The following is a 14,844-nucleotide window of genomic DNA, read 5'->3' as shown; positions in this document are numbered from 1 at the left end:
TTAACATCCTCCTCAAACAGTGAATTCATGTAATAAGCAAAAATATTACCAATTTTAGCAAATGATAAATATTCCACCATAATTTTACCTGATTTCTACTCTAGATGCAGTAAATATCTTTGACCAGTGGGTGGCACAGGTGTTCAGTTAGTCCGCGGCATTTGGCAGCAGTTGGTCAGCAGTGGAGAGAGGTCACAAAAGCGGCTGCACTTATCTTAGAGAGTGTACGGCTTTGTGGCCGCAACCATTGAAACAGATGCAGCTTTCCCGCAGCAGAGGCCAGGGGAAGCCTCTGCTGAAAGCCGAGGCCTACCTCCTCTCTAGGCAGCTAGAAACTGTCTCCGAGCTGGGTGGTTCTGAGCATCTCAGCTGCAGTGGGTCGGCTGCTAGCCAGGAACTCCTTAGAGAGGGCGCTTTCTGGGCCGCAGGCCCTGTGGAACCCACAGCCTGTCCCAAATGGGGTGTAGGTTTCCAATATCCCGCTTCTGACACCAGATATAGTGGGAAATTACCAATACGGAGTCAGGTAGAAATATAAGGGTATTTAATAGGGAAAAGCCTTACTTACAGAGCGACCTAGCCAGCTGGTGTGGCAGCAGTCTGTACAGCAAGTCCCCAAAAAAGAGAAACCGAAAGCGAAAACGCAGTCACCCTACATCCCCTGACCATGCCCTTGCAAGCTTTTGAGAGAGAGCGTGGTCAGGCACACCTGTAGCCAGCCCCTAAGTAGGTGTGGCTACAGCTTCCCCTACACCCCTCAGATAGACCAAACTATACAACTGTCTCCCATGTGCAGAGGGCCTAGTTCAGTCTCATGGAGGCTTCACAACTGTAGGTCTAGAGTTCAGGAGTTCCCAGGAGCTTGGTTCAGCTGTCTGTGTGGATTTCCCCTTCATGATCTTGATGTCCCTTACTCATATATCCCCTCCTTCCTCTCTTCTACTGGATTCCTAGAGCTCACCCTGGTGCCTGGTTGTGGATCTCTTCATCTGGTTCCATCAGTTACTGGATGAAGGCTCTATGGTGACAGTTGGGGTATTCACCAATCTGATAACAGTGGAAGGCCAGTTCAGTCAGCCTCTCCTCTACTGCTAGGAGTCTTATCTGTGGTCATCCTTGTGGATTCCTTGGAATTTCTCTAACACAGGTTTCTCCTAACCCCATATTGGCTCTCCCTATCAAGATAGCTCTTTTGATTGCTGTCCCATTCCATCCCTCCCCCAACTCCACCATCCCATTCCATCATGTTCTCATCCCCATCCCCTTTATTGCTCTCCTCTCCCCCAGTTTATCCAGGAGATCTCATCTAATTCCTCTTCCCAGGGTGATCCATACATCGCTCTTAGGACCTTCCTTGTTCCCTAGCTTCTCTGGAGCTGTGGATTGTAGTCTGGTTATCTTTTGCTTTACATCTAGTATCCACATATGAGTGAATACACACCATGTTTGTCTTTCTAAGTCTGGGTTACCTCACTCCAAATGATTTTTTTCTAGTTCCATCCATTTGCCTGCAAATTTCATGATGACATTTTTTTCCTTTTTTACAGCTGAATAATACTCCATTGTATAAATAAACCATTTTTTTTTGTTCATTCTTTGGGTGAAGGACATCTAGGTTGCTTTCAGCATTATGAATAATGTTGGCATGAACATTGTTGATGAGCAAGTGTCCTTGTGGAATGATTGAGCATCCTTTGGGTATATTCCCAAGAGTGGTATCACTTGGTCTTGAGGTAGATTGATTCCCAATTTTCTGGTAAACCACCATTGTGATTTCCAAAGTAGCTGTACAAGTTTATACCACCACCTGCAGTGGAGGAGTGTTCTCCTTACTCCACATGCTTTCCAACATAAACTGTCCTCAATAATTTTGATCTTAGCCATTTTGATCGGTGTAAGATGGTATCTGAGTTGTTTTGGTTTATATTTCCTTGATGATTAAGGATGTTGATGACTTCCTTAAATGTCTTTTGGCCATTTGAGATTATTTTGTTGAGAATTCTATGTTTATCTCTGTATCTCATTTTTTTTTTTTTGAGACAGGGTGGCTTTTGAGAATGTCCTGGAACTAGACCAGGGTAGTCTCGAACTCACAGAGATTCGCATGCATCTGTCTCCCAAGTGCTGGGATTAAAGGCATGTGCCACCAATGCCCGGCTTTGTATCTCATTTTTAAAATTGGATTATTTAGTATTTTGAAGGCTAGTTTACTGAGTTCTTTATATATTTTGGACATCAGCCCTCTGTCATATGTGGTGCTGGTGAAGATCTCTTCCCATTCTGTAGGCTGTCATTTTGTCTTATTGACAGTGTCCTTTGTCTTACAGAAGTTTTTCAGTTTCAGTAGGTCCCATTTATTGATTATTGTTTTCAGTGTCTATGCTACTGTTGTTATATTTAGGAAGTGGTCTCCTGTGCCAATGCATTTAAGTATACTTCCCACTTTCTCTTCTATAAAGTTCAGTGTAACTGGGTTTATGTTAAGGTCTTGAGTTTTGTGCATAGTGATAGATATGGATCTATTTGCAATCTTCTCATCCAGCTATGCCAGCACCATTTGTTAAAGATGCTTTCCTTTTTTATTGTACCATTTTAGCTTCTTCGTCATAAATAGGAATTCAGAGAAAGGTCCAGGGACCTATTACTTCTTTGGTGTTCCACATCTCGACTGTCCAGCATCTCTGCAGAGAAGAGAGAGAAGAGAAGAGAAGTTAAAATAATAAAATGAGACACAGAAAGTAACTGTATGATGTCAAGGGATCAATTCATCAAGAAATCATAGCATTATAAATTTTTTACCTAATGTAGGAGCTACCAATTGTACAGGACACCATTAGACATAAAGGGAAAAATAGGTTCCAATCCAATAATAGTGGGGATTTTGATTTTGCATGCTCACTATTGGACAGACCATCCAGACAAAAACATCAACAGACATGATGGTTAATCTACCATTTATAGACCAAACAACTTCAGTTATCTGTAGAACATTCCATCCAAAGGCTGCAAAACACACATTCTTTTAACCAGTGCGTGGAATTTTCTCTAGAAAGGAGTGTACTATGACACAAAACAATCCTTAATGAACTGAAAAAAGATGGAAGTTATATCCCCACTTTTTTATTACAATGGAATGAAACAGCAAGGTTTAAACAGTTTATAAATATATGGAAACTGAACTTTTAAATAAGCAGTGAGTCTCTTTCAAATTTGAAAGGAAATTTTTAAATATTCCTAAAAATGAAAATGGAAGAATAGAATACCAGAACATTTGGGATAACAGGAAAAAATACTAAGAGATATTTGAGCAATGAATGCCCACATAAAAACATAGACAGCTTTCAAATACATAACCTATTAATACAAGAACATACCATAACTAAAATCAAAGAGGGAAATAAATAACAAAGATCAAAGCAAAATTAATGAAGTCATGTCTAAAATCACAACACAAAGGAGTAGTGAAGGAGATGGCTCTTTGGACAAACACATGGAAGAAACTGACATGACAGGAACTTGAAGAAATTTGAAGAGATCGTGGATAAACATAATGGAAAATCTCAAAGAGGACCTACCAAAATTGAGTTAAGGAGACAGAAAAACAAAATAAAGCCATTAATAACAAGTGCATCATGAGAGACTCTCTGGAGAAACAGAACAGACAGAGTGTATATATTATAAAAGTATTCATTAGGCTGGCTCATTCTGCAGTAGCGGCCACCTGCCTGATACAGTTGCTGGGACCTCCCAGCTGCTTATTTTTCAAAGTTGGACTCCACCAATAAAACCAAGTAGCAGCAAATCTAAACAATGCTGAGTAAAACATGTAAATAATACTGATGCATAACTATGCTATTACTTTAGAAAATGTGGATGTAATAAATGATTTTCTATGATGACATAATTAGAATGCCAACTAGCAGATAATGCAGAAGATTAGGAGAAATGATGGGAATAGGAAAACTGTCACCAAACTTCATATTTTACACCTGAAGTCATCAGACTCTGACTTTACTGTCTTTTCAGTGTGAGGTTTTTAAGATCTTTAAGGCATAAACATTTGTGAAATTTGTTTCATGGTGTGGAAAAATGACAGCATCTCATTGTTCTTTTGAAGGCAGTCTCTATCCCAATTCCCAAATGTGAGCACATGTACATGCATGTGTGCACATCACATACATACATGTACACATTCAGTCATAAGACAGTGCCCAGTATGAATAGTGATACTAACATATTTACTAAAATGCTCTAAGGTGAATTCCAGAGGTGTATTAGAAAATAGAATATTGAAGCATGGTTTCTTATGAACAAGAATATGAATGTTCATATTCCAATATTTGTGATTTTTTAACACTGCCCATCAATGCACCTATAATAATCATCAGTAAAACTGTGTTGTGAGTAAGCCAAATGAATTAGTGAAATGATTGGATCTAGTAATTTGTGTGAAAAGCAGTGAGAGCCGTTGAGAATTACATGTGTGGGCAGCTTTAGTAGACGAGTCAGTAATCAAGTTAGTAGTGGAACTCCCTGCATTTGCTTGGGACCTCAAATCCACTTAACCCATCCACACATACTCAAAAACTTAGCCGTGAATTTAGAACTTGCTCTGCGATCTCCAAGCTATAGACCCATCTTTCTGCCTCAGTTGTACTCTTGTGGCTTTCCCCTACTGAGTGATTGCAATGCAGCATTTGACCGTTTGCAAACACATCCTTACCATTTCACACTTTAGTCCCTTTGCTCTCTCAGCCCAGACAAATGCTTCACATCTTCACCTCCATGCTACTAACCCATATGTCCGTACTTAGAGGATGAATTGAGTCCTAAAAGAAATCAAAAGAGAGTTTCCAAAGCCACTCACATTGCTGACTGTTGCCATGTGTATCTCCCCTTCTCCCCAGAGCTTTTATTTGCGTTCACTATCAATGACCCTAACAAAGGCTGGTATTGTAGCCATGTTGTAGATCCTGTCCTGTTTTAAGGACATTGCTGCAGGACTATATATCGTTCCTAGTGCTTTAATTTTGTCTCTTCTCTGTTGTAGTTTTTCAGTGTATAAATATTTTCAAAGCAATAAACTCAACCTCCCTGCCGATGTCACATTTGTCTCTTTCAGCTGCCCCAGTGTGCCTTCTCTTGCTTTATACTGGGTTCACTCCACTACTTCACTAAAAGTCATCATGATGTCCCTGTTCTCAATTTTGAGTCTCCATCCTATTGATCATTGAGCAGCACTTCATTAGGCTGAAGATTTCCTCTACCCCGGCTTCACTGCTCACACTTCTGGCTGTGTCCTTTCCTTAGGGGAACTCATCCTGCCAATTGGATGATGTTTTTGTAATGAATGCCCACATAAGAACGTAGAATGCTTTCAAATATATAACTTAATAAAAATAATGACATATCATAACCAAAATTAACAGAAGGAAATAACAAAATCAGAGAAAAATTAATGAAATCAAGTCTAAAATCACAACCTGAAGGGACAGTGAAAGAGATGACTCTTTGGACAAACAGATTGAAGAAACTGACATGACAGGAACTTGAAGAAACTTGAAGAGTTGGGTTTAGAAGAATGTGGATAATCCAGATGTAGATCTACCAGAATTGAGATGATTGAGATGATGATGAAATAATGTTGCACTTACATACATATCCTGTGAGGTCTTCGTCTTCCCTTGGATCTTTGAGTTACCTGCACAGCTAACTCAAAGATAGCTGTGCAGGTCAGGACCCAGGATCATCACTTTGGACAAACTCACTCAAAACTTTTCCATTTCTGAAAGGCAGCCATTTGCTTTTCAGTGCTCAGATTAAAAATCATGATAGTTCTCCTCACTTACCTTTCTTTCTCTTACATATTAATTCTGAAAAAATCTTAATTGTACCTTTCTAAAATTTGCAGAGATTGCTCATTCTTCCTGTCTTTCCTGGCATAAGAAACCCCTAGAATTAACTTCAGGCTCCATTCCTTGTAGCCTCTTACCATCTCTATGATGTACCAACAATACAGCCAGCTGCTCCCAAAGACTTGAGACTTTGTACTGTCATCAGTATTAGACTGTTCACTAAATGGCCTGCCTCCCCACTGTCCTGTACTTTTTTGCCTGATCTCTTACTGTTCTGTCCCCTGACTCCTGTAGCAACACAGAATTATTTATTATTCCTTGAGCACATGAAGCTTCTTACTCCCCCAAGGTCAATGCCCTCCAGGATTTTCCCAGATGTGACTTTCTTTGCATGACTTCGCCTGGGTTTCTTGTGTTAAGAATTTCTGCTTGCTTCTACCTGTTTTCCTCCTGTATCACGCTTTCTTGAGATTTTGAAAAAAACAAACACCATGTAACCTATTTACTTCATAAATTGTCCTTATTTATTTTAATATACTGTGATAGGTCCAGACAGCTGCGGAACCTGCATGGGACTGAAATAGGCTCTTTGAATGTGGGTGACAGTTACGTGACTTCATCTGTTGGGAGGTGGCCCTGGTAGTGGGACCAGGGCTTATCCAGAGTTCATGAACTGGATTTTTGTATCTTATTCCCTAAGGTGAGATACCTTGATACAAGAGGGAGAGGCTTGGTCCTGTTTCAACTTGATATGCCAAACTTTGTTGACTCCCCAAGGAAGGCCTTACCTACTTTGAGGAGTGGATAGAGGATAGGAAGGGGAGGGGTAGGGGGACTGGAGAAGTGGGGGCGGGGGAATTTGAGTTGGTATGTAATATGAAAAAAACTTATATAAAAGCAATTTAAAAAGAATAACTTTTAATACTCTACAGTGCAGTATGATTGTTAATACTTTATTTTGTGTTTAAAAACCACTAGAAGACGTGACCACAAAAGAAGTTATCACCACAAAGAAATGATAAATGTTTTATGTAGTGGGTATGCTCATTATTCAAATTACCTTTTTATAGTCATTAAAATAGACATTATACCACAAATTCATACATTTATTATAATAGCAATTAAAACTAAATGTAAAAAGTAGCCTTCGGTTTGTGGTTTGTGGATGGCCAGTCTGATATTTTCTCTTCTTCTTCCTTCTTCTCATGTTTTTGTGATCATATTCACACACCTCTCACTCTGAATCATCCTGTTTGACTTTCCATTATATCTCCTTCCTCCTTTTCTATTCATTTCTTTATTTTTAATCCACTGAGTCCAGTGAGTGCTGACATTGGTCCATAGGTGTGAGGTCATTGACTGGAGCATGAGAAACCTACAGTGGCCACAATTCTAAAGAAAAGAGACTCTATCTTTCATAGAAGCCATCAATTCCCAGTAATGCCTCAGTCAGGCATAAGCCCTTGGAGCATCCCTTTCATGCTAGAATTTTTAGATTTTAAGATGTAATTTTAATAACTTTTCCCTTTTCCTTTCCTCTCTCTAGCTAGCCTTTCCTTTACTCCCCTCCTCCCTATCAAATTGATGTCTTCCTTTCCTTTGATTATTGTTGCTATATGTATGTATGTGTATGTATGTAGATCTATGCATAGACATATGTGTATAACCTGTGTCTATTTTTGTTGCATGTGTTTATATGATTTCAGGGCATACTAACCACTTTGTATTGGATAACCAATTAGGGGCTCATGCTTGGAAGAGGCTCTCGGCAGTCATTAGTGCCTATAGTTCTTTGTCTAGACGAGCATGCCATGAGATTTCATCCTCCTAAGTTATAATATGAAATTTTTACCAGCTTGATCTTGCACAGATCTTGTGTAAGGTCATAACAAGTACTGTGAGCAACAGTCATGTCACAGCCAGAAAACAGAATTTCACACAATCCTTCCCATTCAGAATTTCTTACATTCTTGCTGTCTCTCTTCTCTGGTTCTCTCTGAGCCTTAGGGATGGTGGTGATAGTGGTGTGGTATAGTTGTCTTCCTAGGGCTGAGCACTCATAGTCACTATTTTCAGTACTTTGCACAGTCCATGTCTCTACATTAGCCACTACCTACTGCCACTTAGAAGCTTCTCTGGCCAAGACTGAGAACAACATGAGTCTGTGGATGCAAACATAAATATTTAGAAGGCATGATCATTTAGTAAAACTACATCATTTTCCTCTATGGTCTATGAATTTTACAGCCATGACTTTTGACCATGTTAATATCATCAGACATGAATTACATTTTCTTTCCTCCTTCCCCCAGCCCCATTTTCCCATTCCCACTTCAATCTTTAGCTCCCAGTGTTCAACCTGCCCTCTCGTATCACATATGTTCTACTATCTCCTGATGTTTGTTACATGTCTTACTTGGAATGTCTGGTTGTATTTTCTAGGAAGAGTAGAACCTGTGTGTCTACTCAATCTCTCTGAAGACAGCAGCTAAGGTAGACATTGTTGAACTTTACCTTTGATGTGTCCCTTGTGGCTCTTTTCTATGAAGGTATCTGGAACTGGAAAGCAGTGGCCATCGGAATGAGATCAGACTGCATTACCGCTCCGGCACTCACCGTCCTCACACAGAAGTCTTTCCTTATATTTTGGCTGATGCCAAGTGGCACAAGCTCTCCTTAGCCATCAGTGCCTCCCATTTAATTTTACACATCGACTGCAATAAGTAAGTGAGTCACTGTCATTTTAAGAATTGGAAGACTCTAAAAGAGATTCCTGTGTGCTCATGGCCTTTCTCTGATACTCTGTCTTCCAGAATCTATGAACGAGTGGTGGAAATGCCTTCTACAGACTTGCCTCTGGGCACTACGTTTTGGTTGGGACAGCGAAATAATGCACATGGATATTTTAAGGTATTTTTGGCTCAAGTCTAAGCATGAGTTAGAAATGGAAATACTCTCTAATGAGATGGCAAAAGTACCTCTCACTTTTTATGGCATGAAACAAAAATTCTGTTTGTGTGCTTATATTTGTATGTATTTCTATTTCTGTTTCTTAGAGCATTTTTTTTTTAAATTTTGGTTTGGTTTCAAGACAGGGTTTCTCTGTGTAGCTCTGGCTGTCTTTGAACTCACTCTGTAGACCAAGCTGGACTTGAATTCACAGAAATCTGCCTGCCTCTGCCTCACAAGTCCTGGGATTATAGACATGAGCCACCACTGTCTGGCTTTCTTAGGGCAATTTAGTGATTATTTTTATTTATGTCTGCAAGAGAGTGTTTGATCGCTTGCAGTTATAGATGGTTACGAGATGCCATGTGGGTGCTAGGAATTGAACCTGGGTCCCCTGAAAGAGCATACAGTGCTCTTAACCACTGGACCATCTCTCTCGGCCCATCTTAGAACATTTTTAAGCTGGCAAAAATCACTCCCCATTTGCATTTAATCATTATATATTACAGAGATGACAATCAGGCCACAATTAACAGTATGTCATTCTTGAAATTAAGAATTCAAAATAGTAAAAAAAGAAAAATTTGACACAGAAATAAACATTCTACCATGGATATGTCACCCCTGATCATGCTTTTAAACGGACATCAGTAACCTGGGGTTGGAAACATTAGTCACAGTTCCCTCATGCACCAATCCCTTAAAACTGAAAGCGGTTAAATTTTATCTCTAGTGAAAGCATAGAAGCAGTCAGAATTTCCTCACTGGAGAGGATCAAATTGTGTCCCAACCAAATTCCTGGAAGTCTTGAGGCTGAATAAATAAAGGCCTGAGAAATGCTTACCTGCTGCTTCTTGTGTGAACATTTTCCCATTGCTGTGACCACGGTTACATCAGAGAATGAGAGGGATGTCCAGCCTGTGTACTTAGTGAGCAAGGAGGCACCTGTCAATTTAAAATTCTAAGCCCAGTATATAATGTTAGAGTTTGAAAGCTTAAAATCACCTGTTCTCTGGAAACTGGACGGTTTGACTATACTATTTCCTTTAATCCCTCACTTTGAAAATGTTGATGAGGGTCTTTCCCCCCTTCTTATAAATATACATCAACCTACCCAGAGAGCTGAAGTAACCTGGCCAAAGCCAGGCAGCTAATAGATGGCAGATGTGGGTTATTGATTCCTCTCTTTAAAACTCTAAAAATCAATGTCGCTTCTCATGCCATGGATAGTAGCTGCATGCTGTGAGGTCCACATCTCTCTCTATTTAATTATGGCCGTCTTGGAACCCAGATGTGGCCTCACAGTCTCCACACATCAATCATTCGTATGTGACTTGCCGTCTTTACTGTGGTCTGATAACAGTGCCCTAAGAAGTGTGCATCGCCGTAGCTGCACACTGTTCACACCAGCCTGACTTTCCTCCTGCTCCCGTCACAGCATGGCTTCACCCAAGCTTCTTCTGTGTAATCCCAAATCAAGAACAGATCTAGTACTTGTCACACTGTACTCCAAAAAATGTCGCTCACATTGACACACGTTGCTAATCACAGTAAATATGTAGAAGAAACACAGATTACTATTTGGGTCGTAAATCTCAGGCTGTTATGCTCCTCATAGCATATTGTCACAGTCACCCATCATGAGACTTTCCGCTTTACAGTTTTCAAGAGGATAAAGTTAAATGCAATGAAAGTACACAAAGTTGTTAAGAGACGGGACGGTGGGGAAGAGGGAAGGCTGGAGTATATTAGATGAGGTTGTTTCTATGACCACTGGCCTTGCTTTGAGTCCATCAAGCTAGCAGCCTAATGGCTAAGGGGGCATGTAAATGTGAAGCCATCTGTGTAAAGTGGGTCATTTGCAGCTGGCATTTAAATAGCTTCATGCTAAACTCTATGCATTCCTAAGTTAAAACAAGCCTTGCTTTACCCACTTACTAAATCCATCATCCTTTCGGAATCAGGAGATCAACTTAAAAATACAAAAAGCTCAGTGAAAAAACTGAGGAATGTTCAAGTGGGTGCAGCTTTTCCTGACTTGGTTTGTCCACCCCTTTCTTTTTCATCATTGTTAATATGAAACTGGTCTCAGGTCTGTAGTGATAAAGCCGAAAGTGATTTATATGTTGATTCTTAAAGGTCACTTTAAAGCCCTGCTTCTGTGGTGAACTAAAAATAACTTCTCAAAACAATAAGACTATGGCCACATCCTGGATCTTGACATTTAATCTTTAAAAACATCGTCAAGGAGAAACTACCTAGGTAATTCTGTTTTGCCTGATGAATCTTCTTTCCTGGCATGGGCTGGTTAGGAATATACCTAGGAAGGTACTAGAACCAGGGGTTTGGATAAATCTGTTCTTTACTATTTTCCCTCATAATTTAGATAAATCAAAATTATGCTTCTTTCTTTTTTTCATATGTAGGGAATAATGCAAGATGTGCAATTACTTGTTATGCCCCAGGGGTTCATCGCTCAGTGCCCGGATCTTAACCGAAGTAAGTCCATTAGTCCCGCACTGTATGTTGTGATGGAAAGTGTGCCTCCTGCTTTGTTTTATCCAGAATGCCAGTTTGAGATTGGAGTGCACACATACTGGATGTCAGTGCAGACTTAATCAGATCGAACCCCCTATAAATAAAACTTGGTCAATGTCCTGTTTATAATTGCAGCCTGTCCAACATGCAATGACTTCCATGGACTTGTACAGAAAATCATGGAGCTGCAGGATATTTTATCCAAGACATCTGCCAAGGTAAAAAAATGACTCAGAAATATACTGAGAATGCTCCACAATCATGTGATTCCCAATAGCTCCTTTTATCACCATAGATTTTCATCTTTGAGACATTACTTATACAATTTACCGGAACTAAATTGTAATTTTTGCTCAAGGAAAAGGGTTATAATGTTTATTAAGGTTTATAAATATTTAAATTCTAGCCATCTGTATAACAAATGACTCAGTAAATCAGGAATGGAACAGAATACCTGTTTTATACTCTGCTTTACTGCTGCAAGATCTAGCATTGCCTAGTTTTTATTTATTTCTTATTATATAATAATATTATTTTTAATTCTTTTGCATTACTCATTTATTATTATTATTATTCATTATAAGTAAGGATGTGGAAAGACAGTGTAAAGAATATGAATATCATACTTGAGCCAAGAACAGTATTTAGCTGTTATGCTGGATTTACAGGCTCATTCAGTAAAGGCATAAGCACATACATACCAAGTCAAATGACATGCTCACCAGATTTTTAAACTTTGCATAGTACAGAAGGATTTTCTGAAGGCTTTGTGTGTGTTGTTATTTATATGATGAAAATTCTATTTTTTAACTTGAGTAAACATTAATGGAGTTAAACAATTTTAAAAAAATGAAAACCTCTTCCTTGCATTATGGATGGTGTTATTCTGAATTAGCCTCAATTTACGTCTTGCAAATTGCAACTTTTGTTTAAAAGTAAACTTTTTGTATGTAAAGAGTTGGGAAATGCTCCTATAAAATTTTACAGACTTTCCTTACTTGTAATATTTGTGATGGCTTAATCTATTTATATTAATCAGTGATGGGCACAGCCCATTGTTACTGCTGTTCACCTAACACTATTAAATGCCTGCTAGAGTACTCCATGTTTCCAAGTAGCTGTAACAGCCAGCCCTGTCTTTGTGCTGTAGTTGTCTAGAGCTGAGCAACGAATGAACAGGCTGGACCAGTGCTATTGTGAGCGGACATGCACCATGAAGGGAAACACCTACCGAGAGTTTGAGTCCTGGACAGATGGCTGTAAGAACTGCACATGCCTGGTATGTCTTCCATTCACAGTCACAGGGGACTCAGATGACCCCACTGTTGAAATATTTATTAAGACAATGTAGTCATGAAAATTTCAAGACCTATTTTCTCTAAATGCAACACTAAAATGCCAGCAAACCTGGTCACTTCTGAAGAACTGTGTGTTACATTATTAAAGACTCTCTAGCTGTAACAGTGGTTTGATTATGGTCTGAGGATGCTATGAAGCTTATCTGGCATACACAAAGTTAGCAATTCAAATTAGGTTAGCAAGGCTATTCTCAAGGGAGCCTATCCTATAACCCTTAGCATTTCTGGGGAATTCTCCCCTGTGTTTTTATTAATGAATTATAAAGAAACCAAATTATATAGAGTATTAAATACTGTGTCTAGACTGAATAATATAAATAATGGATTTTAAATCATCTTTAATACTTGGCTAATGTAGAATACACACTACACAGTTTAAATAAATGTGACTTTATTTAATTCTCACTAATAAATTATTTTTAGGGTATTATTATTTCAAAACCATATTCATGTTTCAAAGAAAGCTTCTCAGCAAGTTTGGTTTTAAACTTTCAAACTCCACATGAACTCATCTGGTACAAAGCTAGATTTCTGGGAAGGAGCAATAGGTCTATTTGAGTCAGCTTTTTGAAATGTGTCCTCATAATCACCAATTGATTAAAAAAAAAGAATACCATGTACATAGAGAAGATGCAAAGTGATCTGTATGTGAATTCATCTGTGTGTTTGGGGGGGGGGAGAATGTCATTGGTGTGGATGTGTGTATATGTGTGTACCATTGTGTATATGCACATGTGTGTTTGCATCTGTCTGTGTATGCGTGCAAGCACACGTGTGAGCATCTTTGTGTGTGTGAACATACATGAGTGCATCTGGGTGGGAGTTTGTCTGTGTTCAGTGGGCATGCATATAAAAATAATGTGATTTTTATTCAAGATTACAATATAATAATTCTATAACACTGTTCAATTATAGTGAAACATTACAAAACAGGAGCAGAAATCTAAGTCAAATTATAGGGTTGAGTCAGAGCAGCTAGATGGGAGGTTGGTGTGTGAGTAATCCAGCGGTAGTAATGTGTTTCAGGCTAACCCCCAACTTGCTGGTTCTTTGTGGGCTTGTGTCCTTCTCCGCTACCCTATGGAAGGTGTAGATTTGCTTAGTAAAGATCAGTTCCTGAGAAAAAGCGGGAACCAACTCAAAGGTTAAAATGCAGCCAACATTACTGCAGGTCACCACATTATGGGTATTGATAAAGAAAAGGGTGACATTTTCTATGAAGAGCTTGAACTCTAGGAAGTGCATTTAAAAGCCTCTGAGGAGTATTAAATTCCTACATGGAATTTCTTTAAACATTGCTTGCTTTTCAGAATGGGACCATCCAGTGTGAGACCCTGGTCTGCCCTGCTCCTGACTGCCCTCCTAAATCGGCTCCAGCATACGTGGATGGCAAGTGCTGCAAGGAATGCAAATGTAAGTATAACTTTGCTGATCGATACTTTCTTTGGAAAAATACAGCTCTGTATGAAAAATGTTGTATTGATCTCTTTAATCTGGACAAGTTAAATTCATTCAGAAATGATATATTTTCTATTTTGGTGATCATTTTACCTGCTTCTACTCTAGAAGGACATTTTAATTTTTCTTGGAAGACTTGCACATAGCAATAGAAGTAGGAGAGATACACGAGACACTCTGTGGTGGGCATCTGCCGTTACATTGCTTAAAACAAATTCTTACCAAGTAGATAAAGAGGTGTGTATGCTCACTTTTCCTTGTATCAAGGAAGTCTGTGACTCAAGTTACTTTGGGCAGCAGGTGACATATGGCTGCTCTATTATTCAAGTCAGTGGAACCCACTTACATAGTATCACTCAGTGTGTGTGTATGTGGGGTGCTGTTGGGGTTATCTTGACCTTAATCAAAAATAAAAGTACAACAACAATGAGAGTACTTGCACAGCTATGTGAGGAGGTTTTGCTGCCTTTTATCACACTGTATATGAAGTTCATTTCTGAAGTTTAAAAACATTTTTAGAATCCTTTGTATCCTTAGATGTGCTCTAGATCACTCACTCAGTCACAGAAATCCATCCATGTGACTTATTTCTGAAAAGACTTCTTAAAAAGAGCACTTTGTTGTTGTTGTTTTATTTGCTTGCTTGTTTTTTGTTTTTGTACAAAGAGTCACATATGAACACTGAC

At 39.0% G+C, this 14,844-nt stretch overlaps 1 protein-coding gene across 1 annotated transcript in view; it reads left to right on the top strand.

Annotated features, from left to right (window-relative positions):
• Positions 1–14,844, top strand: part of Nell2 (neural EGFL like 2) — a 285,232-nt gene that overhangs the window by 80,371 nt on the left and 190,017 nt on the right. The window contains exons 4-9 of the mRNA XM_035439207.1: positions 8,405–8,578; positions 8,669–8,765; positions 11,231–11,303; positions 11,478–11,560; positions 12,493–12,621; positions 14,011–14,113. Coding sequence (XP_035295098.1) covers positions 8,405–8,578; positions 8,669–8,765; positions 11,231–11,303; positions 11,478–11,560; positions 12,493–12,621; positions 14,011–14,113 — 659 coding nt within the window. The remainder of the gene's footprint in view (positions 1–8,404; positions 8,579–8,668; positions 8,766–11,230; positions 11,304–11,477; positions 11,561–12,492; positions 12,622–14,010; positions 14,114–14,844) is intronic.

Source organism: Cricetulus griseus, chromosome 2 (assembly GCF_003668045.3).
Source record: "Cricetulus griseus strain 17A/GY chromosome 2, alternate assembly CriGri-PICRH-1.0, whole genome shotgun sequence".
In the NCBI taxonomy this organism is placed as follows: Eukaryota; Metazoa; Chordata; class Mammalia; order Rodentia; family Cricetidae; genus Cricetulus; species Cricetulus griseus.
Note: the sequence above shows the minus strand (reverse complement) of the source record. Positions and strands in the feature narration are given on the sequence as shown.